The sequence below is a fragment of the Lolium perenne genome, chromosome 7, assembly GCF_019359855.2.
Source record: "Lolium perenne isolate Kyuss_39 chromosome 7, Kyuss_2.0, whole genome shotgun sequence".
Classification (NCBI taxonomy): domain Eukaryota; kingdom Viridiplantae; phylum Streptophyta; class Magnoliopsida; order Poales; family Poaceae; genus Lolium; species Lolium perenne.
This window is the reverse complement of record NC_067250.2, coordinates 202,750,294-202,775,790: the sequence shown is the minus strand read 5'-3', so window position 1 is coordinate 202,775,790 and position 25,497 is coordinate 202,750,294. Positions and strand designations below refer to the sequence as shown.

Here is a 25,497-nt window from a genome sequence, read left to right as displayed (position 1 = left end):
ACATGACTTGTTGTAATTTATTATTTATATATTGCTTTGCATGCTTCTATACAGCTGATGTGTGGTTTACCCATGTTACGCTAGATCATTGCACATCCTGCTACACTGGCAGAAGCATACAATTTTATACATCATGTTTTGTTCATTATGAGTTATTTGTACCAAAAAGTGTGTTGTCATATTAGGATGTTGCCCCTAAAAGTGAAAAGAGCCATGGAGGCCATCGAAAAGAGAAACAGAAAAAGAAAAAAATAGAAAAAAAAGAAAAAAAGAAAAAGAAAAAGGGGGCAACATTACTATCCTTTATCCACACTTGTGCTCATGTTTTAGCACCTGCAGTATTCATAGTCATCATTTGTGCTCATGTTTAGCACCTATACTCCATGTGAGAGAGTTTTCATGTTTTACTAGTATAACTATGTGGGGAATTTACACTATAGAACTTGGGTTGTATATTCCAATGATGAGCTTCCTCAAAAGTGCTCTAGGTATTCGTGAGCAACCAAGTTGGATGCACCCCCACTAGTTCCATTGGAGAGCTTTCATGCACATATAGCTCTATGTGCATCCGTTGCATGGCAATCACTACTCCTTACATAGCTTCGATTATAAGACTTCCTCTTGTCTAATGATCACTTATAGCTTTGTGAGACTTTATTCCATTGGCCTTCCAAACCCCCATTAATGTTATTTTTGCCATAACATCCTGGTGCCAATACCAAATGCTTGCGCTCACCGGTTGAGTAGGCTTCGAAACAGTTGATTCATGACGTTCATGTTTATTTTTACTTGACTGAATCCTTCTATGTTGTGAAAATTTACTTGGTTCTTGGAATGAAGGATAGAACTCCTACGCTGGATACTTAAAACATCTTTAATGAACCTTATACGGTTTCATGTCTTTAAAGCAATAGTTCATGAAAACTTTTAGCTTGTTTAACTCTTGCATTATCATCTCTTATATCAACTATAGACATTTGCTTTGAATAATTTGATCCCAGTTCACATGCCTTACATCATTATTGGATCAGGATTATGTTGGTAGCATGTCACTTCAGAAATTATTTTCTTTTTATCGTTTACCTACTCGAGGACGAGTAGGAACTAAGCTTGGGGATGCTTGCTACGTCTCCAACATATCTATAATTTCTGATGTTTCATGCTTGTTTTATGTATCATTGTCACATGTTTTATATGCATTATATATCATTATTATACATTTTCTGGGACTAACCTATTAACAAGATGCCACAGTGCCAGTTCCTGTTTTCCGCTGTTTTTGGTTCCAGAAAAGCTGTTCGGGCAATATTCTCGGAATTCGACGAAACAAAAGCCAAACCTCCTATTTTTCTGAGGGACACACGGAGCTAGAAGGGCAAGCCTGGGGGAGGCCCACGGCCTCCTCCCCATGCAGCCGCGCGGCTGGGCCCACAGGCGCGCCCGCGTGTGGGGAGCCCACCTCGGGACTCCACCGACATCGCCCCTTTGCCTATTTATTCCCCCACGACGCGAAAACCCGAGATATATCTATCATACTCCATAAAGACTCCCAGAGCGCCTCCGCCATCGCGAAACCTAGTTTCGGGGGTTAGAAGTTCCTGTTTCGGCACCCTGCCGGGACGGGGATCGACCCCGGGAGCCTTCTCCATCGACGCCACCGCCTCCATCATGCTCCGTGAGTAGTTCCCCCATGGACTACGGGTTCTAGCAGTAGCTAGTTGGTACTCTCTCTCCCATGTACTTCAATACAATGATCTCATGAGCTGCCTTACATGATTGAGATCCATCTGATGTAATCGGTGTTGTGTTTGTTGGGATCCGATGAATTGTTACATTATGATCAGTCTATCTATAAAGTTTGTGAAGTTATTGTTGCTGCAATCTTGCTGTGTTTAATGCTTGTCACTAGTGCAAGAGTGGCATGATCTTAGATTTAAGCTCTATAATTATTGCTTAGATTGTATCTACAAGTTGTTTGCACATGTCTATGTCCGGAACCCGAGGCCCTGAGTGACAAAGAATCGGGATAAGCTGGAGGGGATGGCTTAGATATGAGGATCACATGTTTTCACCAAGTGTTAATGCTTTGCTCCGGTGCTCTATTAAAAGGAGTACCTTAATTACCAGTAGTTTCCCTAGAGGCCCGGCTGCCACCGGCTGGTAGGACAAAAGATGTTATGCAAGTTTCTCATTGCGATCACGTATGACTATATATGGAAAATATGCCTACATGATTAATAAACTGGATGTTCTGTCTTAATGCTATAATAATTATGTTAATTGCCCAACTGGATGCGGCGGCTCAATGCGTGGCGTAGGGATTGGGCCGGATGGCCAGCAGCGGCAGCCCAAGGTGGCGGGAGCGGGCACCGCGGGAGCTAGCGCATCCAGCGGGGCAATCAACGCCGCATCGAGGCTGCGCCTGGCTGGAGCGAGCAGCGGAAGCGCGGTGGTGGCAGAGCTGGGCCGCGGGAGTGGGGCAGCGGCGGCCCAGTGCGGGGCTGGGTGAGCAGAGGCAAGCTGGGCCGCGGCAGGAGGCGAGCTGGGCCAGGCAGGGCAGCTGCGGCCCAAGAACGGAAGAAGATGGGGAAGGAAAAAAAGGAAAAAGGGTGGGCCGGTAGTACCGGGCCGATACCGGCCTGGTACCGTAAATGTGTTACGGTACTACCGGGCCGGTACCGGCCTAGTACCGGTTTGAGTCCAGTAAGCCTGGAGGCCAGCTGCGGTAGTTGGGACGGTACTTCTAGCGGTAGTACCGGCCGGCCCAAGAAAGCTTTTTCTTTTTCTTTTTCAAATATGATGCAATGTAAAATCCATAACTCGAGCCAGGAAACTCGGAATGACATGAAACCAATTTTGCCGGAAAGAGGACGACAAGAGCTACCACTACACAAGGTGAAAACATGGAAAAGAGTGAGTGATGATTTTCTCATGGTCATAGAGGTGTAAACTCTCAATATGGTATATCGGGAAAATCATCATCCTTGCACATGCAACATGCGATGCATCCGGAATCCGTTTCCGACGAGCTAGAGCTTGTCATGAGAATGAACACAAGCTCTAACCCATCTCATGGATAAGAACCAAGAACAACCAAGAAACACGATGCAATGCATGCAAAGTTTGAGCTCTCTCTGATGATGCGACCCACTATCCTATCGAGCACAAACCTTATCCTTGCGCGTTCCACTCGAGTCGGCAAGTTCCGTCTTCATCCGCTTCATCATTGTACATGCCACCATCTTCTTCCAACATGTACGCACGCCACCGTCTTCATCCATCTTCTACGCTGTCTTCATCTCTCTTCATCTTCAACACTGTCTTCGTCTTTCTTCGACACCATCTTCATCATTGTACTCGATCTTCTCCATCTCGCAACCTTGAGACCATCGTATGGCTATGGACATGTCCTAAGATTGATTCTCAATGCAACCGTTAGTCCATAGGGATTGTCATCAATTACCAAAACCACACATGGGGGTAATGAACATGTTCTTTCAGATGGGATTCGTAGCATATAAAACAAAAAATTCCTATCGCAAGAACGTATAACAAGCCAAGATCTAATCTTGTAGATGGTAGCAACGAGATGAAGATGAGACTAACCCTCGAAGATTTCCAAAGCCTACGAGATTAGATCTCGTTGTTGATGTAGTCGATCACTTGCCGCTTTCAAAAGCGCGTATAAGATCTAGACGGTGCCACAGTCGGGCAACACCTCCGTACTCGGTCACACGTTCGGTGTTGATGACGATGTCCTTCTCCCCGTTCCAGCGGGCAGCGGATGTAGTAGATCCTCCTCGGAATCCCGACAACACGGCGGCGTGGTGTCGGCGGTGGTGGAGATCTCCGGCAGGGCTTCACCTAAGCACTACGGGAGAAGTGGGAGGAGGGGGGCAGCTAGGGTTTGGGGAGAGGGGGCGCCGGCCTTGGGTGCCCTTGGGTGGTGCGGCTCAAGTGGTGGCCGGCCCCCTCCCTCTCTCCCTCATTATATAGGTGGAACCCCAAGTGTTAGCCCAAAGATTCGAATAAGAGTCCAACTCAAAAACTTACCAAAGGGTGAAACCTAGGGGGATAGGGACTCCTCCCTTTCCTTCCCTCTTGGCCGGCCAGGGTGGTGGAGTCCACCATGGACTACACCTTCCCCTTAGGGTGGTCGGCTAGGGTTGGTGGAGTCCAACCGGGACTCCACCTTCCATGGTGATTTCCTCCGGAAGGTTCTAGAACATTCTAGCGCCTTCCATAAATGCACCGGATCATTTCCAAACTTGGAAAGTGACTTCCTATATATGAATCTTATTCTCCGGACCATTCCGGAACTCCTCGTGATGTCCTGGATCCCATCCGAGACTCCGAACAACATTCGAACTCCATTCCATATTCCATATTTACTTAAAACGATATCAAACCTTAAGTTTGTCACCCTACGGTTCGTGAACTATGCAGACATGGTCGAGACTCCTCTCCGACCAATAACCAATAGCAGGATCTGGAGATCCATAATGGCTCCCACAGATTCAACGATAACTTAGTGATTGATTGAACCATTTACATATGATACACATTCCCTTTGTCACACGATACTTTACTTGTCCAAGGTTCGATCATCGGTATCTCCATACCTAGTTCAACCTCGTTACCGACAAGTACTCTTTACTCGTACCGTGGTATGTCATCTCTTGTGACCTAGTCACATGCTTGCAAGCTAATCAGATGACATTCCACCGAGAGGGCCCAAAGTATATCTATCCGTCATCGGGATGGACCAAATCCCAGTCTTGATCCATATGCCTCAACTCACACTTTCCGAATACTTAATCACATCTTTATAACCACCCATTTACGCAATGGCGTTTGATGTAATCAAAGCATCCTTCCGCTGTAAGTGATTTACACGATCTCATGGTCGAAGGACTAGGTAACTATGTATCAAAAGCTTATAGCAAATTGAACTAAATGACTTGATCTTATGCTACGCTCATTTGGGTGTGTGTCCATTATATCATTCATCCAATGACATAACCTTGTTATTAATAACATCCAATGTCCATGATCACGAAACCATGATCACGAAACCATGATCATCTATTAATCAACAAGCTAGTTATACAAGAGGCTTACTAGGGACTTCTTGTTGTTTACATAACACACATGTATCAATGTTTCGGTTAATACAATTATAGCATGGTATGCAAACATTTATCATAAACACAAAAATATATTATAATAACCACTTTATTATTGCCTCTTGGGCATATCTCCAACAGTATGCCCCTCCATCCTCTGCCGGGGCTTCGACTTCTTTCTCCCCGGCCTTGATCCTCCGCGGCGCGACCTCTTCCTCTTCTCCGCCTCGGCGTGAAGCATGTCTTGGAGGGACGCGATGATCAGCAAATGCTCCCGGAGGTCCTCGTTGAAGGCTTGCTCGTCCTCCAGCAGTAGGGCAAGCATCTCGTCATTGCTATCCATGTTTGAAGCAAAATCAATGGTTAAAATTGCGCCGCGATAGAGAAGACAACGAACAGCGGCCAATCGCGCCTACCTGGCAAGTTATCGAGCACCTTGTGTGCGCGGAGGTGGCGCGGATTTGACGCCGCGTTCTGGGACGCGCTGGCGAAGCGACGACGGTGGAGCGTCCGACGAGAGTGCCAGCCGTGACGACGGTGCAGACTCTCAGAAGAGATCTGCCGTCAAAATGGCCGGCAAATCCAGCGGCGGCGGAGGAGTGGGAGGCGCGGGAGGTAAGGAGCAACGAGAAAAAAGGCGCGAACCAACGATTTATGGAAATAGTCGCTGACATATGGGAGCCCGCCTTGCTTTTTCGTTGAGTCCAGCGTGCCCGGAGCGTCCCCTGTGGGCCGAGGATGGGCTCGGGGAGCCGGACACCGTATCGGGCCGCGCTAGACAAAAAGAGGCTTTGGAGGACGCGGCTGGGAACATTTTTTTGTCTGGCGCGCTCCAAATCCCTTTGGGGAACGGTTTGAGGGACGCGACTGGGGATGGTCTAATAGACTAGCTCGTATGAGTTGAACTAGACAAACGGTCCTTTGGTAGCTCACAAGAATAATGAATGGTTGTTTGGTAGCTCACAAGAAAAATGATTCCCTACATAGCATAATTTTTAAAGCAGGCTAGATTCAGTAAAAACAAGGCCCAACGAGAATGCTCAATTCAGCCGTTTTTTTTCCGTGGCCAGGCGTTAGCGAGTGCGAGGGGAAATGTTGCACACGTCGGGAAAAGCGGGAGACGCCACGACACTAATAACCCCTAAGTGCGGAGGATCATCGTAGTACATTTCGATAAGTATTTAAGTGTCAAAGCCACAAGAAGGTGGAGATAAACTATCTAATATTCTATAATTTCCTATAACCCACTTATATAGTCTTATATGCAAAGATATGATCTATAGTGTGCGTGAAGAGGTTTCTACTAGAAAATTATGAGCGCTGAAATTAAAATGCAATAAGTAAAACTAATGCAAGATAAGTAAAGTGATATAAAGTGGAGTAAGAGAAAGTAACTCAAGGAAGTAAGTGTCTTGGCAAATTGCTATTTCATTTGTGTGGTTGTCACAATTAGTGAAGATTAGTATAGTCTTTTTAGTGTTTTCTTCTAGAGTGGAGCCATAGATAGGTGCATCCATTGATATGAGCAATTGCATCACTAGTAATTGATCGCAAGGCCAATTAAGAACAAACAAGTGAACTATTAAGACATAAAGTATAACCAATGTTGTAAGTTTAAAGGTCCACATAGTTATACTCCCGTTGATTAGCCATGAATTAATACAACATGAATCCAAGAATTGCGCCATGGTTTATGTCAACCTCTAGTTGTCCCTCATCATGTCATCATGCAACGGTGGCAACCTCATGCATTCCCCAACATATTATGCACTCATATATCAATACAAGAGATCATCATAGAGGATAACAAATACTTATATGCAACCATCATGAAGTTATCTCACAATTGCCAAGAATAAGCCACTACTCAAACAAAGACATAGAGGTACAATACATCGTAGAAAAACGATAGATTGCGTCACACATCATGTTTGCCAAGAGATTACAAAGAGGTAAATGAAGATGGTGCCGATGGTGTTGATGAAGAGGTGCAGCCCGTGGAGGAGATGGCGATGAAGATCCCCGTGGCGGCGGCCACGGGAGGTGGCGACGCCTAGAGGAGCGGCCGCTGCTCCAAGGGCAGCGGCTCTTGCCTATTCTTCTTCCTTGAACTTGGTGCTAGTGTGGAGGAGCTTTTCCCCCTCCTTGGCGGCTACAAAGGAGGGGAATTTTCGTAGTTATGGGCGGATGCCTCCAAAAGTAAGGTTTCCTCTCAATATATAGATGTGGAGATGCAATCTTGATCATAGGATGAACAACTCTTTGATCCAAAGACTTTTGGACACCTTTAGAACCTTCTTAGGACTTCCCTTTGTCTTTTATGAGTCCATAAAGTCGTGGTTTGGCCGAATCCATCAAGTATGACAAGAGTTTGTGTCAATCATATCACCAATTTTCGGGTTTCCAAACTATCTTTGTACCCTTCGGTAAAACGGGCGCTTTCAAGTATCCGCTATGTATTCTACTCAATCCATCGGCCGATGTAGGGAGATTGATCGCATCCTTCCGTGTGTTTCCTCTCCACTCTCCTACGTAGATGGGCACATCTGTGTGTTTCCTCTCCATGTTCTCCCTATTGCGATGGCCGTCTGGAAACAAAAGAAAAAAATCCAGGCTAACACAAAACAGCAGGCAGGGCAGGGTATAAAGTATGGGCCTCTCCCAGGCGTGGGCCCTAGGCCATCAGCCATTGGCCGCCATGGCCCATGGGTCAGCGCCGGCCCTGGTTCCAAGCAATCGGCATATAATCCCTCCCCCGATCTCGTCTCATCCTCTCCAAGACTCCAACCCCATCCACATCGAGGTTTGAAGAAGAAGGTTTAGGAAGGAGGATGGGCGAGTTCGACGATTACTGGGCGCGGGCGTACAGGGGCGACCCCGCCGTGCCGCACTCTGACCCGCAGAGGCTGGTCTCCACCTGGACCGGCGCCTTCGCCCTCGGCGCCGCCGCCTGCGTCCACCACCACGCCTCCTCCCTCGCCTCCAACCTCAAGTCCCTTCCCCACAGGTACCTTGTTCTGCTACTTTTCACCAACCAACCACACCTTTGCGGGGATTCTATTCATGTGCTTGCTGTTTGAACTGGGTTAGCGTGCTCGGCTGATGTAATCTATTGTGCTGCCTAGTAGTTTCCACACTGGATATCTGTGTTCTTTAAGGTAGTTTAATCCGAAAATATGTGTCTGCAATGATTATCTGATTTGTGCAACTGGTAGTCGACCAAATCATGAGCACCTATCATGTAGGATCAAGAGATCATATTTCCATTGGATGTGCTTTGTGTGGGGTTAGACCATGTGCGGGGTTTGTCCTTCGTCAAACCTTTCTCTCTGTAGAGAGCAAATTGACATCACTTAAACCTAATTTCCATGCTCGGCTTGGCATTTTTAAGTGAAGTCATTAGTTATTTTTAAATCTCAGAATACAATACAGTTAACGCTTGTAAAAACACAGTTGGTACATGAATGACCTAATCTAGTGTTAGTTTATGTAGTGGCACAAGAAAAGACATGGAAATCTAACTGCCATAAACTCCTAGTTCGGTCCGTGCATCCTTTTCTGAGGTTAAGGGTGCATAATTTATCATCTGACAGTCGCAGTGCAGTCTTGGCCTCTTGGGCTGTTGAACTTACTTTTTTAAAGGGAGATCTCTAAGTCTATAGTGGAGTGCCCTAGTTTCAATGCGCGCTGAAATTAATTCATTCAGCAAAGGAAAACAGTAAAGTTATGTGGAACAGGCAACACCTTGTCTGCAAGTATAGAATATAGTATAAGATAGTTTTCCGAGCTATAGATTTAGACGGGATGCTCTTGTTCTCTGCGAACTGGATGGGTAAACTAGGAAGCTCTGCTGCCAACTTATTTCTGAAGCAACTACGAACTTCAGCACATCAGCTGAGCTAAACAAAACCATTATCAAATATCCAGTTTTTATGTCCATTCCATTTAGGTTGCAAATATAGGCTGTTTATTTAATGCACCTCTCTCTCCAGAACTTGAGTTATTCTAAAAAAACATAAGCAATACTCACTCACCCGTGTACTACCTGTTGCATATGTGTTTAGAACAACTGCAAATATGGTATTTAAATGCAGGTTAAAACCCACACAATTCACCCTTGAAATGTGTAGATGTAGGATTTACTTTATGCTACAGAGAAGGTAGTGGCTGTGTGGGTCTTGATTGGTGAATGTTCATGCACAAAACATGTTTGGTACGGTATTAGCATATTCCCCAAGCTTCATCGTTCTCTTCCCAGCTGCCTTGTCTTGCGCATGCCCATGGTTTAGTTCCATAGTGGCATGTAGTACTTTTTTTTCAGCCACAATCCTATGGCTACACTCTTCTCGAGAACTTTTGTTAAAGATCTTTTGGTTCTTACTTCTTTCCTACTGAATTTATAGATAAAAGACGTCAGGCAGATGCTACCCTTGCTATTGTTTCCAATTATTTCAATTGAATGAGTCTATAATAGCTATTAACTGCTCAATTAGAGTACTGGTAGTGTAGAGTCACGGAAGCATCTCTTTAAGAGAGTGCTTAACTTGCTAGACTGAAGGACGAGTCTTGGACTCTTATGGACTGGCTTGTAATTTTTGACTAAATCTCTTCCTCCTCTCGTTGTATATACATGTTGTACACACCGCCCTCTTTTCCTCCCATACAGCTAGTGACTTATGGTGCGCAAAGCACCAGGTGTAGCGAATGTTTTTGCATAGCACCAAAGACAATTCAATTTTGTTTGATGCACCAGGCTTGACCATGCCCGATGTCCTTTATCTCTTTTCTCATTCCTAGTTTCGCCTATCCTCTTCAATTTTGGACTTGTCAGCATCTGGGCTTGCCACTGGCAGCACTTATATCATTAGTGTAAACCTCATTTGATTCAGAACAATTTGATGGATTCGACTGTTGTAATAACCTCTTGCATATCCTCATTTTCTGTATTCTTGGTTTTCGTTGTACTATATTTGTTAGTATGATTGAAGTGATTTTTTATTGTGTGTTTTCTGTCGGTGTGTGGTATTTTTGCTGTCTGGCTCCTGCAGGCTGACATTGCTTTTGTTGTTCACATTTGTTCTCTTTCTCATGTCTTATTTGGCTCTGTACATATTGATATGATAGCTTATCTGCTATAATGGCAGGACTAACTCATCAACTCCTTTTGCCTTTTTTTCCTTCTGTTTCACGCATCAAGTACCGTTGATGCGACCCTCTGCTAAATGGATAACAGTTAGGCCTTCTGTTTTACACTAATTTGTTAACATGATGCCATTCTACAGGTTGGTAGAAAGTTAGAAACATTTGATATGGTGTTATGTGAAGTTAAAGTAAAACCTGCTGTTTTGTGGAACTCGTACGAATGAACCTGTTGTATTATGCAACTTTAGTACTATTTAGAAGGAAATCAAATCATGTTATTTCCTTCATGAGATGCATCTGCAGACCTTCAATGTACCCTGGACCTTCAGCTGCAAGTCTAATTTAAACTAGGAGCTTGGTTGAACTGATTAACCGGTCCTTCATGAGAACACACACACGGACACACACACACACACACTGGATATGCATGTACAGGACCAAGTCTCAGCAAATAGGTCCCACGCTTTTCTCCATGTTGATCTGCCAGGCGACTCGGCTTCTAGTGTTAACAGAAACTAAAAATTGAAACATGATCCAGTCATATACACTTAACACTAATAACGAGATTGGTTCCAACATAATTCCACTAAAGCACAGGATTGCACCCAATCACCCATGTGTGTTTTTTACTAGCAAAAGCTTGTCACATGGAATTATGGCATAGGCATGTGTGTCAGCACTTCATTTTCAAGGCGTGTACATTCAAGTTATTTTTATAGGGATTCAAGTTATTTTTATAGGGAAGGCGATAATAAGACAGCGCATTTAGATACCTGGAGTATTGCTAGTTGATTGTCAAAATTGAGAAATAATCCTATTTTTCTTGAGTGAACACACTTTGTATGTGGGATCTCTACTATATTTTCTTCATATAAATACACCTTTTAAATCCTTTGTAACTGTCCGTGTATAATCATATGGTTTGCTCATCTCAGTTGGCAAGACATGACAATGATACTCGATCAGAAGCGCTGGAAGAAAATTCTCGATAAGAAGCAGCAACAAGTTTAAGGTGAGCTTTCTGTTAAATCAGCTTTAGCTGAATGGGCTGCCTGCTCAAATTGGCATAAATTTATTTTCAAGTAATTGTAACTTCAGCCTGATACGTTTTCACTCCTGTTAATACAACTCAATTTCATTTCATTTCATTGCTTGGAAGCTACTTTGTGGTGAAAGGCAGATACTGAGATATTGATTTAATTAGGGATACCAATGTAGCTATGTCTTAACTTGTTTGGTGTTTATCTCTTATTCAATTGCAGTTCCATATATCTTTCAACGCTTGGGCCACAGTTGGATGAGCTTTCTTTCTAGCTGTTGTGCAAGGTGGAAGACGCTTGGGCCACGGTTGGATTAGCTTTCTGTCTAGCTGTTGTGCAAGGTGGAATGAGTTTCGGATATTTTTGGTCTCGTCGATACAGTTTTCTATCTCTTGTTTTCTCACAACTAGGTCAAAGAAAATGATGCCTCACGAAGGGTACACATTTTTCTATTTTTTAATTAGTTGTGCTAAAAATGGGATCCAAGGAAGATGCTGTTTTGCCAAAACGAACGCTGCCGTGCACTGGTTCGGAAACCTGTGAAACCGAAAGAGAACCACACATAAAATGACACGTTGCTAATCTAAAATTCATTTTCCATAAAAATCTGAAGCAACGAAAAGTTGATGCTTAATCGAAATCTGACCTGATTTCGATGGAGTTGACAGGAGACGATAGGAAATTGCATGGACTTTCAGAGAGCTAGTGCACACATCGGGTATGTGGAATGCATTGCGTAGGTGCTCTTCTATCATTATGCACGGGTGATGATCTTGTTAGGACAAGAAACCATTATCCAATTCGCAGTTTAAACACATGTCTTTTGTTGTATTTATTTTTAATTTTTGATGCAAATCAATCTGTAGCAAAGAAATATTGCTTAACTATTTTTTTCGTTACAACAAAAACAAAGTGTTTGCTGCTGTTATACAGTGGAGCATTTTATAGTGGATTATATGTTCTAATATTTAAACTAAAATGATGATAAAAGTTATGAAATGGAGGAAGTACTTTTCCATGTGTTTTGGAGACTTCAAAATTGTCGTGCCTTAGTACGATTGCCACTTCACTCGCAAAAAAAAACCACGATTGCCACTTGAAAACTGCCGCCGAAAATATCCTCCGACCATCCCCGGGCTCTCCAACAGGGCGCCGATTGCGCGATCGAAATATGCGTTTGCACCCAGCCTAGCGGTTTGATGCATAGTGAACGAGCTGTTCGCGGAGACGTAAACGCGACCTAAATATGTGTCATAGATGTGTCCGCGGACGCTGCGCAGTCGCCTTGCGTGACCACTCGCTTCTTTCACGGACCCGTATGGCAGCGACCTGGCTCAGTGCGTCTTCTCAGCCGGTGCGACTTTAAGCACAACAACTGTCGGGAAGGACAATCGCCGGAGTGGCAACCGCGTGGATCGATGCGCGAACCGCCGGAATGGAGCGCGAACTCATAAACCACCGTGGAAGAGCAACCGCAGTCCTCTTCGATTTATGTGTTGCCGTTCGTCCCCGCTCAATAAAACCCCTACGTCTATGCATTCGAATCTCCAACCGGCCGTCGCCATTTATCTCGACGACTGACGGTGCCATGAGCAACCTCTCTTTGCCATCGAACTCCGATAGCGAGGGGAAGCCGCCGGGATGGCGACATTGGTGGGATAGAACTGGCACACCAAGCAGCTCTAGCTCCCACCGAGGGACGGCGAGGAGGAGGAGGGGGACTCCATCGTCGACGATGGTGGGAGGAGGTGGAAGAGATGAAGAGGCCATGTGGGCACGAGTGGAGGCAGAGGAGGCGGTGGCAAAGGAGGAGGCAAGGGCCTGGGCGAAGGCGAACGCGCAGCCGGCGTGCAGCGACGATGAGGAAGACACCAAGTACGACTCATCGGAGGGAAATGCTCCGACGAGCTCTTCCGAAGAGGTGCCAAGCAGGAAACGCCTCAGTGAGGATGACGAGGCGGGACCTTCTAAGAAGAAGTAACTTTTTTTATGTAATTAGTTTGAACATCTTTTTTCGCAGTTTCTATGTTAAATTTGTTTGAAAATATTACATTATTTTATGTTTGAGATGAGTTTGAATAGAGCACATGGCTGTCCTAGCCGGACAAAATGCGTTGGACCGCACGGACGCAACCGATTGATTTTGGCGATTTGCGTCGCCTGATGTAAGGGCATCTCTAACCGCGCGACCCAAACAGACGCGTTGGGCCGTCCGTTTTGGGCCGTTTGGGTCACCGCCCGGACACGCGGACAGCGCCCCGCGTCCGCGTGTCCGTTTGGGTCGCGCGGTGCGTCCAACGCGCGGACGCATCGCATATTTGGAGAAACACGAAAACAAAATGAAAATGGCAAATTTAAATTTAAACGCTATTTGATTAAACATATGCCCTATTTTGGGCAAATTTGTACATAGCCCTATTTTGGGCAAATAACTAACAAAAGAAGCCCCTATATGGGCTTTTAAATTTAAACTAAAACCCTCTATTAGGGTTTGGTCGGCGGCGCGGTGGCCGCCGGTGCGCCGCCTAGCCCCTGTGGGCGTCGTCGGCGACGTCATCGTCGTGGACGACGTCCCCGGGCGGCGAGGCGGCTGTTGTGGCTCGACCGCGCCGGGGACTCCGGCCACGGAGACCACGGGGCCTCCTCCCACGGCGAGTGGGGGTCGGAGCCACCCGAGGCTGCGGCGGCGCACGGACGGCGCCTCCTCCCTGACGGCTGCGCCTCTCTGCCCGAGCGCGGCGCCTGGCCTCTGGCGCGCATTGCTCGCGCGGCGCCTGGCCTCTGCCGCCCGGCCGCTCCTCGAGGCGCTCCTCGTCGGTGCGGCGCGGCCTCCTCCGCCGCGCCGCCTCCTCCTCCTCCCGTCGCGCGGCGGGCCTGGGCGTAGAGCTCCCAGCCCTCCGCCTCCTCGGCCTCCCGCCGGGCCGCCTCCTCCATCTCGGAGGTGCGAATGGCCGCATGGAGGTGCGGCCATTTCGCCTCTCCTCCGCCGCCGAGATCATGAGCGCGGCGCGGAGGTCCGGGTCCTCCTCCGAGGACTCCGGCCGGCTCGAGCAGAGAGGCGGCGGTTGCGGCAATGCCGCGCCGCCGCGGGCGGCCTCTCCGATGTAGAGGCCGCCTCGGTTTCTTCCCGCAGCGCATCGCCGGCGACGGCAGCTAGCTTGCTCGCTTCGTCGTCGTTGGCGGAAGCGAACCGTCGCTTAGCCATGGCGGCGGTTTCGCTGCGGGGAGTGGAGTGGGGACTGGAGTGGAGGACCAGATCCCCTCCAGTCCCCATTAAATAGACTCCCTGGTCACCGACAGGTGGGCCCCAGGGAGACGAGGCGACCAACGCCCGGACGCGAGCGGATGGCGCGTGCCATCCGCGGCCACGCAAATCTAGCCCATATTTGGGCCGGGTTTGCGTCGTTCCGGACGCCGCGGCCGTCCGCTTTTGCGGTGCGTCCCCATGTTGGGCCGCGTTTTTGTCCGGCTCGACCCAAACGGACGCGCGGGCACGGTTTGGGTCGCGCGGTTGGAGATGCCCTAAAACCCATCCGCAAGCTGACGACAAGGGGGACCCACCAAAAATACACCCCGCATCACATGTCCGCAAAGCATCGTCCACCAGTTAAACCAGCCGAGACAAGAAAAAATAAAAAATAAAAAGCTCAAACGATATCCCCTCTGCTCTCACCTTCCTCGCTCGCTCGCGCAAAACCCAACCCAAAACCCCAGCACAACACCCTCCTCATCTTCCTCTCAAATCCACCTCCATTTCTCCAAAATCCCGCTCCAATCCGCACCCAGCTCTCCGTCTCCCGTCCATGGAGCTGCAGCGCACGCCCCTCCGCACCCTCCCGCTCCACCCCCGCGCCGCCACCCACCCCACCAAAGCCACGGCCACGGCGACGGCCAGCACCGTCTCCGCATGCTCGGTGGTCGAACCCCAGTCTCTAAAACCCCGGCCGCAGTTCCCGCGTCCGGCGCCGCTCCACCGGCGCAGGCGGAGCAGCACCATCCCCTTCGACCTCCCCGCCCTCTGCGCCGCCATCGAGCAGCTGGTGGCCGCGGGGCGGCACCGGGAGGCCTGCGACGCGCTCCGGGACGCGCGCGCGGGGGCGACCTTCGCGGCCCTGCCGCCGCCCACCTACGACGCGCTGGTCACGGCCGCCTCGGCCCTGCGCGAGGCCGGGGACGCGGCGGCGGTGCTCTGGCACATGGAGAGCGCCGGGTTCCAGCCCGACCAGTACATGTGGAACCGGGTGCTCGGGATGCTCCTAACGTGCGGCATGCTCGCCGAGGCGCGGGAGGTGTTCGACGGAATGCCGGCCCGCAGCCGGGTCACCTGGGGGGTCATGATGGGCGGGCTCGTCGACGGGAAGCGCCCCCGCGCCGCCCTGACACTCTTCAGGGAGCTCTGCGACGAGACGGGACCGACCGCTGGCCCGAGGGTGCTCGTGGTGGCCGTCCGCGCGGCCACCGTACTAGGCTCAATCCACGCCGGACGCGAGCTCCACTGCTGCGTCGCCAAGATGGGGGCACGCGAGGACCAGTACCTGCCGTGCGCGCTCATCGACATGTACAGTAAGTGCGGGCGCGTCGACGAGGCGAGGCGGGTGTTCGACGGGATGACACCTTCTTGGAGAAACGTCGTGGCATGGAACACGATGCTGGCGGCGTATTTGCTCCACGGCCGCAGCGACCAGGCGCTGGACCTCTACCACGGCATGTGCGCGAGCGGCGTCCAGCTGGACCAGTTCACGTTCTCGACGATGCTCGGCGTTTTCTCCAGGCTGGGTTTGCTGGAGCACGCCAAGCAGATGCACGCTGGCCTGATTCAGAGCGGGCTGCAGGTGGACATCGTCGGGAACACGGCGCTCGTTGATCTCTACTGCAAGTGGGGGCGGATGGAAGACGCCAGGCATGTTTTCGACAGGATGCCGAGCAGGAACCTCGTATCCTGGAACGCTCTGATAGCGGGGTATGGCTACCACGGCATGGGGGCCAAGGCTGTTGAGATGTTTGAAAGGCTGTTTGCTGAAGGGATTGCTCCGAACCACGTGACGTTTCTGGGAGTGCTAAATGCGTGCAGGTTTTCTGGGTTTATCGACAGAGGGAAGAGGATCTTCCAGTTGATGGCTCATAACCCGAAAACGAAACCGCGTGCGATGCACTATGCTTGTGTTATCGAGCTTTTTGGCCGGCAGGGGCTGCTAGATGAAGCCTATTCGATGATAAGGAAAGCACCGTTCGCCCCAACCGCCAACATGTGGGGAGCCTTGCTCACTGCTTGTAGGATCAACAAGAACATTCAGCTTGCTAGATTAGCCGCGGAGCAGCTCCTGGCGATGGAACCTCAGAAAGTGAACAATTACATTGTGCTTCTCAACTTGTATATTAGCTCTGGGAAACATGATGAAGCTTTGACTGTGGTTAACACCTTAAAGAAGGCAGGGTTACATATGGGGGCTGCTTGTAGCTGGATCACAGTCAAGAAAAAAGATCACGGGTTTTTCTTTAATGATAGTCTCAACCCAAAAAGTTCAGAAATTTACCAGAGGCTAGATACATTAATGGAGGAGATAAAAGAACTGGGTTATGTCACTGAGGATGATGAATTGCTCCCAGATATTCTTCCTGATGAGCAGGAGACGTTGAAAGTTTACCATAGTGAAAAACTTGCAGTTGCTTTTGGCCTTATTAGCACATCTCCATCTGCTCCCTTGACGATCAATCAAAACCATCGGTTATGTCGTGACTGCCACAAGGTTATCAAATTTGTGTCAAAAGTTACAAAGAGAGAGATTACTGTAAGAGATGCTAGCAGGTTTCATCACTTCAAACTTGGAACATGCTCTTGTGGTGACTACTGGTAACTAGGTATGTCCGACTGAATGATTAATCCACCTTGGTGTTATCCAAAGACATGCTAATTCCTTGTGAATCTAGGCCTGCGCTTGCAATTTGATGGAATTAAAACCAAGCAATTATTGAGTAACGTGCAGAATCTAGGTATGTCCGACTGAATGATTATTCCACCTTGGCTTTATCCAAAGGCATTGCTATTTCCTTGTGATCGGGGCCTGCACTGTAATTTGATGAAACTAAAACCAAGCAATTATCGTAATCTGCAGTAAATGCACCCCATTTCACTTTCTAAAGTATAGAATGTGAAACCCATACAAGAGGTGTTGCAGTTGACCTACAAATTATTCCCTGATTTTACATGTTACCTGTAGTGTGATACTCGAACATGGCATACCTGGCCGTTGGCATTGTTTCCATTGTTTGTTAATTTCTGCTTTATGAGATTTTGTTAAAGTCTTTGTTTTGTCATATTTGTTCTTGACTATTGAGATTTATCAATTTATTATAGATACATGATAACTGCTATGGCTTATAACCTAAGTTAAAACCAATAGAACTTCACTTAGTAATTTGTAGCATCTGACCGCACATTTGTGTGTGGAATCTGGCTAGTTTTAGTATATGTGATAGTATGTCTGATTAAATATCTTATGCTTAGGTTGCATGTTGAGCAGTTGTTACCCTATAGTATGTTGTGGTAAACAAAATTTCCGATGGTTGATCACTCAAAAGTACTAAAGCCAACTCTGGACTGGAGAAGCTTCATTAATCAGGATGAAAGGCTTGGTAAGCTTATAATTTTTAATCATTGGTTTTCATTGGTATGCTTTTTTCCTTGTTTTTCTTTGTCATTTTACTGCTGTCTAAACTTGTTTGCATGTCTTTGTGAGTAGCTTTTTATATGCTCTGATCACTCTCTGAAAAGTTGGCCTTTATGACGTGTTAAGAAGATTGTTTTCTTTGAGCAAATTAGGTTGATACTTTTCCCTATGTTTCCAGTTTTCCACTAGCTTTACAAACCTTGTGTTAAAGAAGAATCTGCAAAAGTAGCCTGAATATGTGATGGGTTGGCTTTCATACTGGAGATGCCAATATTTATCTGTGTACTGCAAGGAAGGAATAAAGCTCAGGTGCAACAAAGGATCGAAGGAAAGTATAACACTTTGAGCATCTTTTGACAGCTTGTTTCTAACTGCGTCATAGTTGGAGAAAATTCTCCTGCTGCACTTTTGCTCTGATCTCTTTATTCAGTGCTTAGCAATAAATAGGGCCACGACTTCCTTCATTGTAAGCAGGCAATCCTTCCTCCCATAACTTCACTCAGCTGAGGAGAAGTTTGAGAATACAAGATGGCAAAAATGGTAGCTGCTGTCATTGTCTGCGTGTTGGTTTTAGCCCTGGATATCACTGCTGGCATACTAGGACTTCAGGCTCAGGCTGCGCAAAACAAGGTACTGTTGCATGATATTGATAAATTTTCTCGTGTTTTCTTCATGAAATATACAACTTTGAAATAAAGGTTGGTTTAAACTGATGTTTTCGGCTATTGAAGCTATATCTTCATTGATGATTGTTATTGCATAGTTACAGGTGCTTGTAACAATAGTTTGTCTGACACTTGTTATTTGATCTTGTTGGCAGACTAAAAAAGTAACTGTGCTCTTCATCCAGTGCGAGAAACCGGTGTATAAAGCATACCAGCTAGGGCTCGCGGCGGCAGTGCTGCTGGTAGTTGCTCACGCAGTGGCCAACTTCCTCGGTGGCTGTGCCTGCATCTGCTCTCAGGTGGAGTTCATCCGGGCATCCATCAACAGGAAACTCGCAGCAACTCTCATAGTTCTCTCATGGTAACTTCACTCTCACCTTCGAAAAATATTATGCAAATCTGTATGTAAGGTGACTAATAATTATTGTTGGATGAACAAATAGGATCGCACTCATCGTCGGGTTCTCTCTGCTGCTTGCTGGGGCCATGTCAAACTCCAAGTCGAAAACATCGTGTGGGTTCGTGCACGGCAAGACCCTGGCCCTTGGAGGGATCATGTGCTTCGTCCATGCGGGGATCACCATCGCGTACTATGTCACTGCCACCGCAGCAGCCCACGAAATTCGTTAGGCCAGTAAGCATAGGCGCTATGCTTTCGGCCAAGAGATCATACAGTCTGATACTTTCTCACAGGATATCACCATTCTTTCCTTGCTTTTGTTCTTTCTCATCTTTCAGTTTGTGATTTGGCCGTTTACCCCTTTCACAACTCATGGAAGCATCCAGCTCCATCTTGTATCAAAGTTGCACAAAAAGGAATATTATTGTGGTTTAACTGATTTGTCATTCTTTGTTGTAAATGATTGCCAAACAAAAAAATGTTGATGAACTTATGGGAAATTCGTATGTTAATTTTAAATTCAGGCAAGTGCTATAAAACAGCTCAGAGTAGACCGATGGAATTCTGGCAAGTTTCGATATGTCAAAACACTGAATCAAAATTATCCATTCTCGGTAGATAAAAACTGATCCTTGAACCCTTTTAAAATGAATCCAACCTTTTCCTAGGCCCACTGATCTGTAAGCTAACCTTCTTCCCAGAACATAAGATTGCTGCCTTTCCTAGGCAAGGCAGTTGCTCTATGAAAGAACTAAAGCAGCACACTATCCAGGAAACCATGTAGACTAGATGATGGTAACAATCTGCTTCCATTTACACTGCAGGTCTATACAACACAGTTACTATTGACAGCCCTTGACGTCAGTCAGCACTCACCAAACACAAAACTGCTCAATGCTTCACCTCCCTAACCACTAGTTCCATGCTTGACCCTAGTACTTTTCATATCAACAAAACTGAAGAATTGCACAAATCGAAAGAAGAGAAAGTTAGCCAGGAACACCAGTAGGCGAATGTTTTGTTCGTTTCAGTCAGACATCCGGAAGTTCAGAGACACTTCCAACTGATTCCTGTCTCTGATGGCCAGAGGCAGATGACTGACCCTCGGATGCCTCAAGGTCACAAGATTCGCCATCCGTCCTTCCCACTGGAAGCTTCCTACTGTGATGATTCCTGCTGCTGCGGCTGTGTTTCGCCACTCGGATCAGTGCCTGGACAACATCTCGCATCGACGGGCGCTTCCGGGACACGCGGCTTACGCATTTGTAAGCCACCGCAGCCATGTCATTGAACTCCTCCACATCAAATGCGCCTTCTAGCCTGGAGTCTGCGATTTCCTCCCACCCACTCTTGCTATCAGCATTGATTGCAGCCTGGTCATAGATTGCATTGTAATTAGCATTAACATTACAGTCTCACAAACTAAATTCTACTACAAAATAAGTGAAGGTGGACTTCCTTACAAGCTCAACATATTCCATTAAACCTTGTTGAGGGTTTCTGCCAGCAACCAGTTCAAATAGCAGAACACCGTAGCTGTACACATCACTCTTCTTTGTGAATGATCGCGAGGACACATACTCTGGATCAAGATATCCATAAGTTCCACGTATGTTGGCTCCATTTCGAGTAAGCATTTCTTCTCTTGACAATCCAAAGTCAGCAACCTGGCCAACAAAGAATGCTCCTCATGTGTCAGGCCTAGGAACAGAAGTTTCAGACATAAAGGCAACAGAGGTAATAATGTGCAAGAAAACCTATTTGAGCTGACATAAACGTAGAGTTCTTCACATAATCACCATTCACCAAATATCAGAAAAGTCCTATGTGTCTTAATAAACAAAGGCTCATCTAATTGCTGATGTGTATAATAAAGCTTCCCTTTTCTAGAAAAATAGCAGAAGGCTCCTGATGTATACTTTTATACATAAAAAAAAAAACTCAACCAACAGGCACTAGCACCCATGGCATTTTAATTAGAATAAGACACCATGAGCACGACCCATGGAGGATAGGCCTTGAACGTGGGTGGGCTGGGCATGTACTCGCATCTATAGCCAACTGAGCACTCTTAGTTCTCTTTATGTGTATTTACAAGAAAAATAGGGTATTTTAGAAACAGGTTGATTAAGTATAAATGTTTCGTGGATTTTCTTAATCTCAAGTATGCTAATATATTGATTGTGTTTCTATACATTAATAAGTTGGTATCCGAAGTCAAAGCCCTGCAGATAAAGGACAAATGAAGACAACATACAACAGCACAAACAAAGTCCTGATGCTGCTTTCAGTGTATGGCCGTATCCAGCATCAAGTACAAACCAAATGTCGGCAGTACAAGTTAAGAATTACAGATATACAAACTGAAAAACAGATAAGGGGAACTGCTCCAGAGGTGATGGATACAAGTGTTTAAAAAATCATGGATACTAAGACGAATAACAGAGATGTACAACATACCCTAGCATGCATCGACTGATCCAGTAGAATGTTTGGTGATTTGATGTCTCGATGAACTACCGGAGGGACAGCCTGCACTAAAGTTAAGCCAGATGAAGTAATGTATTGGCATTTCATCATGGACCATGCTTCAAATACATGCGTCACAACAGCTTACCCCATCATGTAGGTATTCCAAACCCCTAGCGACATCCAGAGCTATGTTTACCCTCAAATCCCACCTCAATGGTGCATTGTTTTCACCTGAATCACAAATGTCTTCAGAAACAAAACCAAATAAGTAGTACCTAAATGTAACATGTGAAATTCTGGCTGTAGCCTGTAGGTATAGTCTCTTGCAGAAGATGGATTGACAAGGCAAATCACATCAATAGTTTTTCAAGGATACTACGCAAGCATAGTAACAAAGTTTAAGTATTGTCTATTGACTTAATTCATATGAAAACCACTGGTCTTCTTTATCTGATAAAATCAGCTAAAAGACCGCAAAAAAAGGGTGGTGGTTATTTTTCTCAGTGATCAAGAACTATCAAGTTAAAAGGGAGAAAGCATCAAACATTAATGCATTTTCAAGACCTTTCAGATATGCTAATTGTACTTGATGAGTTTCATATCACCGAGTTCTTACAAAATTAGAAGTCCTTTCTGTACCACGTTCAAATTAAAACAGAGTTATCGTGTCTATTGACTTAATTCATATGAAAACCACTGGTGTTCTTTATCTGATAAAATCAGCTAAAAGACCGCAAAAAAAGGGTGGTGGTTATTTTTCTCAGTGATCAAGAACTATCAAGTTAAAACGGAGAAAGCATCAAACATTAATGCATTTTCAAGACTTTTCAGATATGCTAATTGTACTTGATGAGTTTCATATCACCGAGTTCTTACAAAATTAAAAGTCTTTTCTGTACCATGTTCAAATTAAAACAGAGTTATGGTAGCAACCAAGCACAAATGTGCCCAAGTAATTACTGTAAGGAGTACTCTAAATGAAGTTCTACAGTTTCCAAACGGAGATAATAAATAGTTGAATACCATATAAGTGTGATGCAAGGCTCCCATTAGGCATGTACGCATATAACAGAATGTGTTGCCCTTTTTCAGCACAGTAGCCGACCAGGTTCACCAGGTTCCTGTGGTGCAATCGCCCAAGAAGTAAGACCTGAAATTAGGTATCCATCAAATTACCAGGCATGCCCGTTTCTAATCATCTATAAACAGTAGCTTACCTCATTATGGAACTCCTTTTCACCTTGTTTTGAATTGTTAGCAAGTACTTTAACAGCCAGTATCTCACCAGATGACATATTAGCTTTGTAAACAGGACCAAAGGCTCCTTGACCCAATAGTGTTGTGAAATTGCTGGTAGCCTTCTGCAGTTCCCTAGACAACAGAAAATAATGCTGAACGATTAATTTAAACAAGAAGAAGACTCAGTTTCGTGATCATAATTAAATTATCTAAGTTACGTACAAGACACAATTTCATGATCATACTTCAATTATCAAAACATGAGACAACACCTTACAGAAGAAACATGAGTGAATGATAGGGAACATATCGTAGATATATGTTTGACTTATATATCTTGTCCAATTCTCTCAGTACAAACCAACCATCATTATCTTATCCCATTGTAGTTGGTAGGTCCAGACATATATAAGTCAAAGGAGGATATAACAAACCAATGACAGGAACTTCTTTTCAGAACCGACCACTAAAACTAGATCAATTACTTGAAAGCAAATGGCGTAGGGCCCAATTAGTTATACAGCTATAAATGTTGCAACCATAAGAATAAAGAAAAAGCAAGGAAACATACTTGTACAAATATTTGGGTATCCCAGAAGCTGATATTAGGCTCTTCCTTCCAGGCCCTTCAGTCCACATAGACACCCCACGATCTTCACACTCCCTCGGTGAATCCTGCCCTGTAGTTGAGTTCGAGAGCTCCGCACATGTATTAACACCATTTGCACGAATGGGAACCAATGATGACCTCCTTGAGCTACTACTCCTTATTTGGGCCTGAGACCGCCGATACCTCATGCACAGGAGTATTCCAACAGCAAGCAGCAGCCCTATCACAACACCAACTGTTGTACCGATGATCAAACCTTCAGAAACCCCATTCATTCTCCCCAATTCAGATGCAGATCCTAGCACATAGGATATTGCATCCACCTCATGGAAGCTCTGACGGGGAAGGAGGCCAACAGCTATATCTGCCCTGCCAACAAGTATAAGGAATAGTAAAGTGGAGGCCTTGAACAGTGACACCATGTGGCTTCACGCATTAGGTGGCTTTCCGGGTCAACATCATGAAATGGAAATGCAATCTTTAGGGAGACTTTGCCATCTCAACTGATGTCACATCAGAACATCAGATCTTTAAGAACCACTGGGACACCGCTGGTAAGACACAAATTTAAGAACTAATTTATCTACGTGAAGACATATTAGACGTGGACGGTGGATATTATTGGTGAACTAACTTCCAAACTGAGAAATTGGAGTACTAGAACCTTTTTGTCGTGAACTAATTTATCATTAATACCACACAGGATATCTCAATTTACTACTCTACATAAAAATCAGACTAGTTGCTCATATGAAACACTGAAAAAAAAAATTAGGCGCAACTCTAAGGACCCATATAATTTCCCCACTGCAGTTATATAGCAATACCAAAAATTTGGGGAACTTTCCATCCTAAGAACTCCGATCATGTCACCTGATGGCTGATGCCCCAAACGCTAATCTCCACAAACACTAAAATCGCCAATACGAATCGCAAATGTGTCAACTTTCACTTTTTCTGAGGGAGTGTGAACTTCTACTTTGGAATCAAGAACAACACTTCCCACCCTGAACACTATAAAAATCAATAAACCCGGGGACGGGGAGACGTTGCAACGAACAGTATGCCTAGAATAGCAAGACATAAACTGGCGGAAGAACTACGAACCCAAGAAAAGATCGTCCGAACCGATGAAACGAACGCGGAACCGCTCGTGCTAATCCAAAGATCAAGAAACCGAATCAAAGAAACGTACCAGAGCGGACTACCCGAATGCGGGAGCAGATGGAGCCGCGGGCGGGCGAATCCGCGCGCGCTTGTTCGGGTCGTCTCCGGGCAGCGATCTATGGTCGCGGCGATCCCAGCGGGTAATGCCGACGGATTGGGGTGGAATAGGTCCGGAAAGATTTGGTGTTGGCTTGGTGTCCAAGAGAGGTGAGAGAAAGACGACTTTCGAGAGTGTAACTTCCTGTGCAGAATAAAGCAAATGGAAAGGGAGAAAAAGGAAAAGAAAAGGCAAGTTCGAAAAAAGAGACAGAGGAGAGAGAGCTTTGCCTTGAGGGTAGTTTTGTAATTGTGGTTAAGTTCAAATTAATTCATAGTCCTCTTAGTGGGATTCATAGTAGACTTTACTGTTTATGGTATTAGCAAATATAAACATTTCCGTATTTCCGGCACAATGCCATCATACAAAAACACATATGCCATTTTCACATGGTTATACCTTGACGGTCATTGGTCTCTGACCCCTATCTCCCAATCCAAATGCACGAGTTTGCTCATCCAATAACCTCTCATGTTGATGTCGAAGAGCCAATGTTCGATCACTAGTTGGTTGAGGTAAAGTTCTTGCGTTCAATCTGGCGGCCCAAAAAACTTCTCGAAGCAAGCATGTTTCATATTTTAGAGGGTAGAAAATCACGTGACACAAGCAGAGGCATCAAAGGATCAAACGATTTCTCATCCAGTAACCTCTCATGTTGAGGTCGAAGAGTCAATGACTGATCACTAGTTGGTCGAGGTAAAGGTTCTTGTGTTCACTCTCGTGGACCTGAAAACTTCTCGGAGAATAGGCAAACATACTTAATATGTCAGTTTTTCTAAATGAAATTACTGCAAAAAGTCATGCAACACAAGCAAGGGCACCGCTGTCAAGCCCGTGCGGATGCTCGGGCTGGAAAGATACTAGATCCAAG

At 45.9% G+C, this 25,497-nt stretch overlaps 4 protein-coding genes across 7 annotated transcripts; 3 read left to right on the top strand and 1 right to left on the bottom strand.

The window, feature by feature from the left end:
- The first annotated feature begins 7,888 nt into the window (after nucleotides 1–7,888).
- LOC127314455 (uncharacterized) lies at nucleotides 7,889–11,766 on the top strand. The gene is made up of 3 exons (XM_051344922.2): nucleotides 7,889–8,133; nucleotides 11,204–11,280; nucleotides 11,531–11,766. Exons 1-2 carry the CDS (start codon nucleotides 7,958–7,960, stop codon nucleotides 11,277–11,279), a joined length of 252 nt encoding a protein of 83 aa, XP_051200882.1. The 5' UTR covers nucleotides 7,889–7,957; the 3' UTR covers nucleotide 11,280; nucleotides 11,531–11,766.
- Nucleotides 11,767–14,963: 3,197 nt separating this feature from the next.
- LOC127314457 (pentatricopeptide repeat-containing protein At5g50390, chloroplastic-like) lies at nucleotides 14,964–18,285 on the top strand. 3 transcript variants are annotated; one of them, XR_007859664.2, is made up of 3 exons: nucleotides 14,964–17,167; nucleotides 17,237–17,299; nucleotides 17,814–17,887. XR_007859664.2 is itself a non-coding variant. In XM_051344924.2 (2 exons), the coding sequence occupies exon 1, from the start codon at nucleotides 15,112–15,114 to the stop codon at nucleotides 17,161–17,163; it is 2,052 nt and encodes a 683-aa protein (XP_051200884.1). In that variant the 5' UTR covers nucleotides 14,964–15,111; the 3' UTR covers nucleotides 17,164–17,167; nucleotides 18,155–18,285. The 3 variants fall into 3 exon arrangements, 2 of the variants coding, with proteins under 2 accessions (XP_051200884.1, XP_051200883.1); XM_051344924.2 differs by lacking the exons at nucleotides 17,237–17,299; nucleotides 17,814–17,887 and adding an exon at nucleotides 18,155–18,285; XM_051344923.1 differs by lacking the exon at nucleotides 17,237–17,299 and having other exon boundaries at nucleotides 17,814–17,941.
- Nucleotides 18,286–18,464: 179 nt separating this feature from the next.
- On the top strand, nucleotides 18,465–19,480 carry LOC127314459 (protein VASCULATURE COMPLEXITY AND CONNECTIVITY-like). The gene is made up of 3 exons (XM_051344928.2): nucleotides 18,465–18,606; nucleotides 18,797–19,002; nucleotides 19,085–19,480. The coding sequence occupies exons 1-3, from the start codon at nucleotides 18,505–18,507 to the stop codon at nucleotides 19,269–19,271; spliced, it is 495 nt and encodes a 164-aa protein (XP_051200888.1). The 5' UTR covers nucleotides 18,465–18,504; the 3' UTR covers nucleotides 19,272–19,480.
- A 347-nt stretch (nucleotides 19,481–19,827) lies between these two features.
- LOC127314458 (calcium/calmodulin-regulated receptor-like kinase 1) lies at nucleotides 19,828–24,695 on the bottom strand. Of its 2 annotated transcripts, none has more exons than XM_051344925.1 (8): nucleotides 24,558–24,695; nucleotides 23,324–23,726; nucleotides 22,731–22,884; nucleotides 22,537–22,663; nucleotides 21,659–21,744; nucleotides 21,502–21,573; nucleotides 20,505–20,708; nucleotides 19,828–20,414 (listed from the first exon to the last, which is right to left on the bottom strand). In XM_051344925.1, exons 2-8 carry the CDS (start codon nucleotides 23,635–23,637, stop codon nucleotides 20,073–20,075), a joined length of 1,299 nt encoding a protein of 432 aa, XP_051200885.1. In that variant the 5' UTR covers nucleotides 23,638–23,726; nucleotides 24,558–24,695; the 3' UTR covers nucleotides 19,828–20,072. The 2 variants fall into 2 exon arrangements, with proteins under 2 accessions (XP_051200885.1, XP_051200887.1); XM_051344927.2 differs by having other exon boundaries at nucleotides 23,324–23,731; nucleotides 24,558–24,688.
- Nucleotides 24,696–25,497: the final 802 nt, after the last annotated feature.

What these genes read in the sequence shown, in the direction of transcription:
- LOC127314458 (XM_051344925.1), bottom strand. Translation starts at nt 23,637, where the DNA reads ATGAATGGGGTTTCTGAAGGTTTGATCATCGGTACAACAGTTGGTGTT. An exon ending in CCTTGCATCACACTTATATG is followed by an intron (nt 21,745 to 22,536) that starts GTATTCAACTAT and finishes TTTGTGATTCAG; the next exon opens with GTGAAAACAATGCACCATTG. An exon ending in TAATGGAATATGTTGAGCTT is followed by an intron (nt 20,415 to 20,504) that starts GTAAGGAAGTCC and finishes ATCTATGACCAG; the next exon opens with GCTGCAATCAATGCTGATAG.
- LOC127314455 (XM_051344922.2), top strand. Translation starts at nt 7,958, where the DNA reads ATGGGCGAGTTCGACGATTACTGGGCGCGGGCGTACAGGGGCGACCCC. An exon ending in CTCAAGTCCCTTCCCCACAG is followed by an intron (nt 8,134 to 11,203) that starts GTACCTTGTTCT and finishes TGCTCATCTCAG; the next exon opens with TTGGCAAGACATGACAATGA.
- LOC127314459 (XM_051344928.2), top strand. Translation starts at nt 18,505, where the DNA reads ATGGCAAAAATGGTAGCTGCTGTCATTGTCTGCGTGTTGGTTTTAGCC. An exon ending in CTCAGGCTGCGCAAAACAAG is followed by an intron (nt 18,607 to 18,796) that starts GTACTGTTGCAT and finishes TCTTGTTGGCAG; the next exon opens with ACTAAAAAAGTAACTGTGCT. An exon ending in ACTCTCATAGTTCTCTCATG is followed by an intron (nt 19,003 to 19,084) that starts GTAACTTCACTC and finishes ATGAACAAATAG; the next exon opens with GATCGCACTCATCGTCGGGT.
- LOC127314457 (XM_051344924.2), top strand. Translation starts at nt 15,112, where the DNA reads ATGGAGCTGCAGCGCACGCCCCTCCGCACCCTCCCGCTCCACCCCCGC.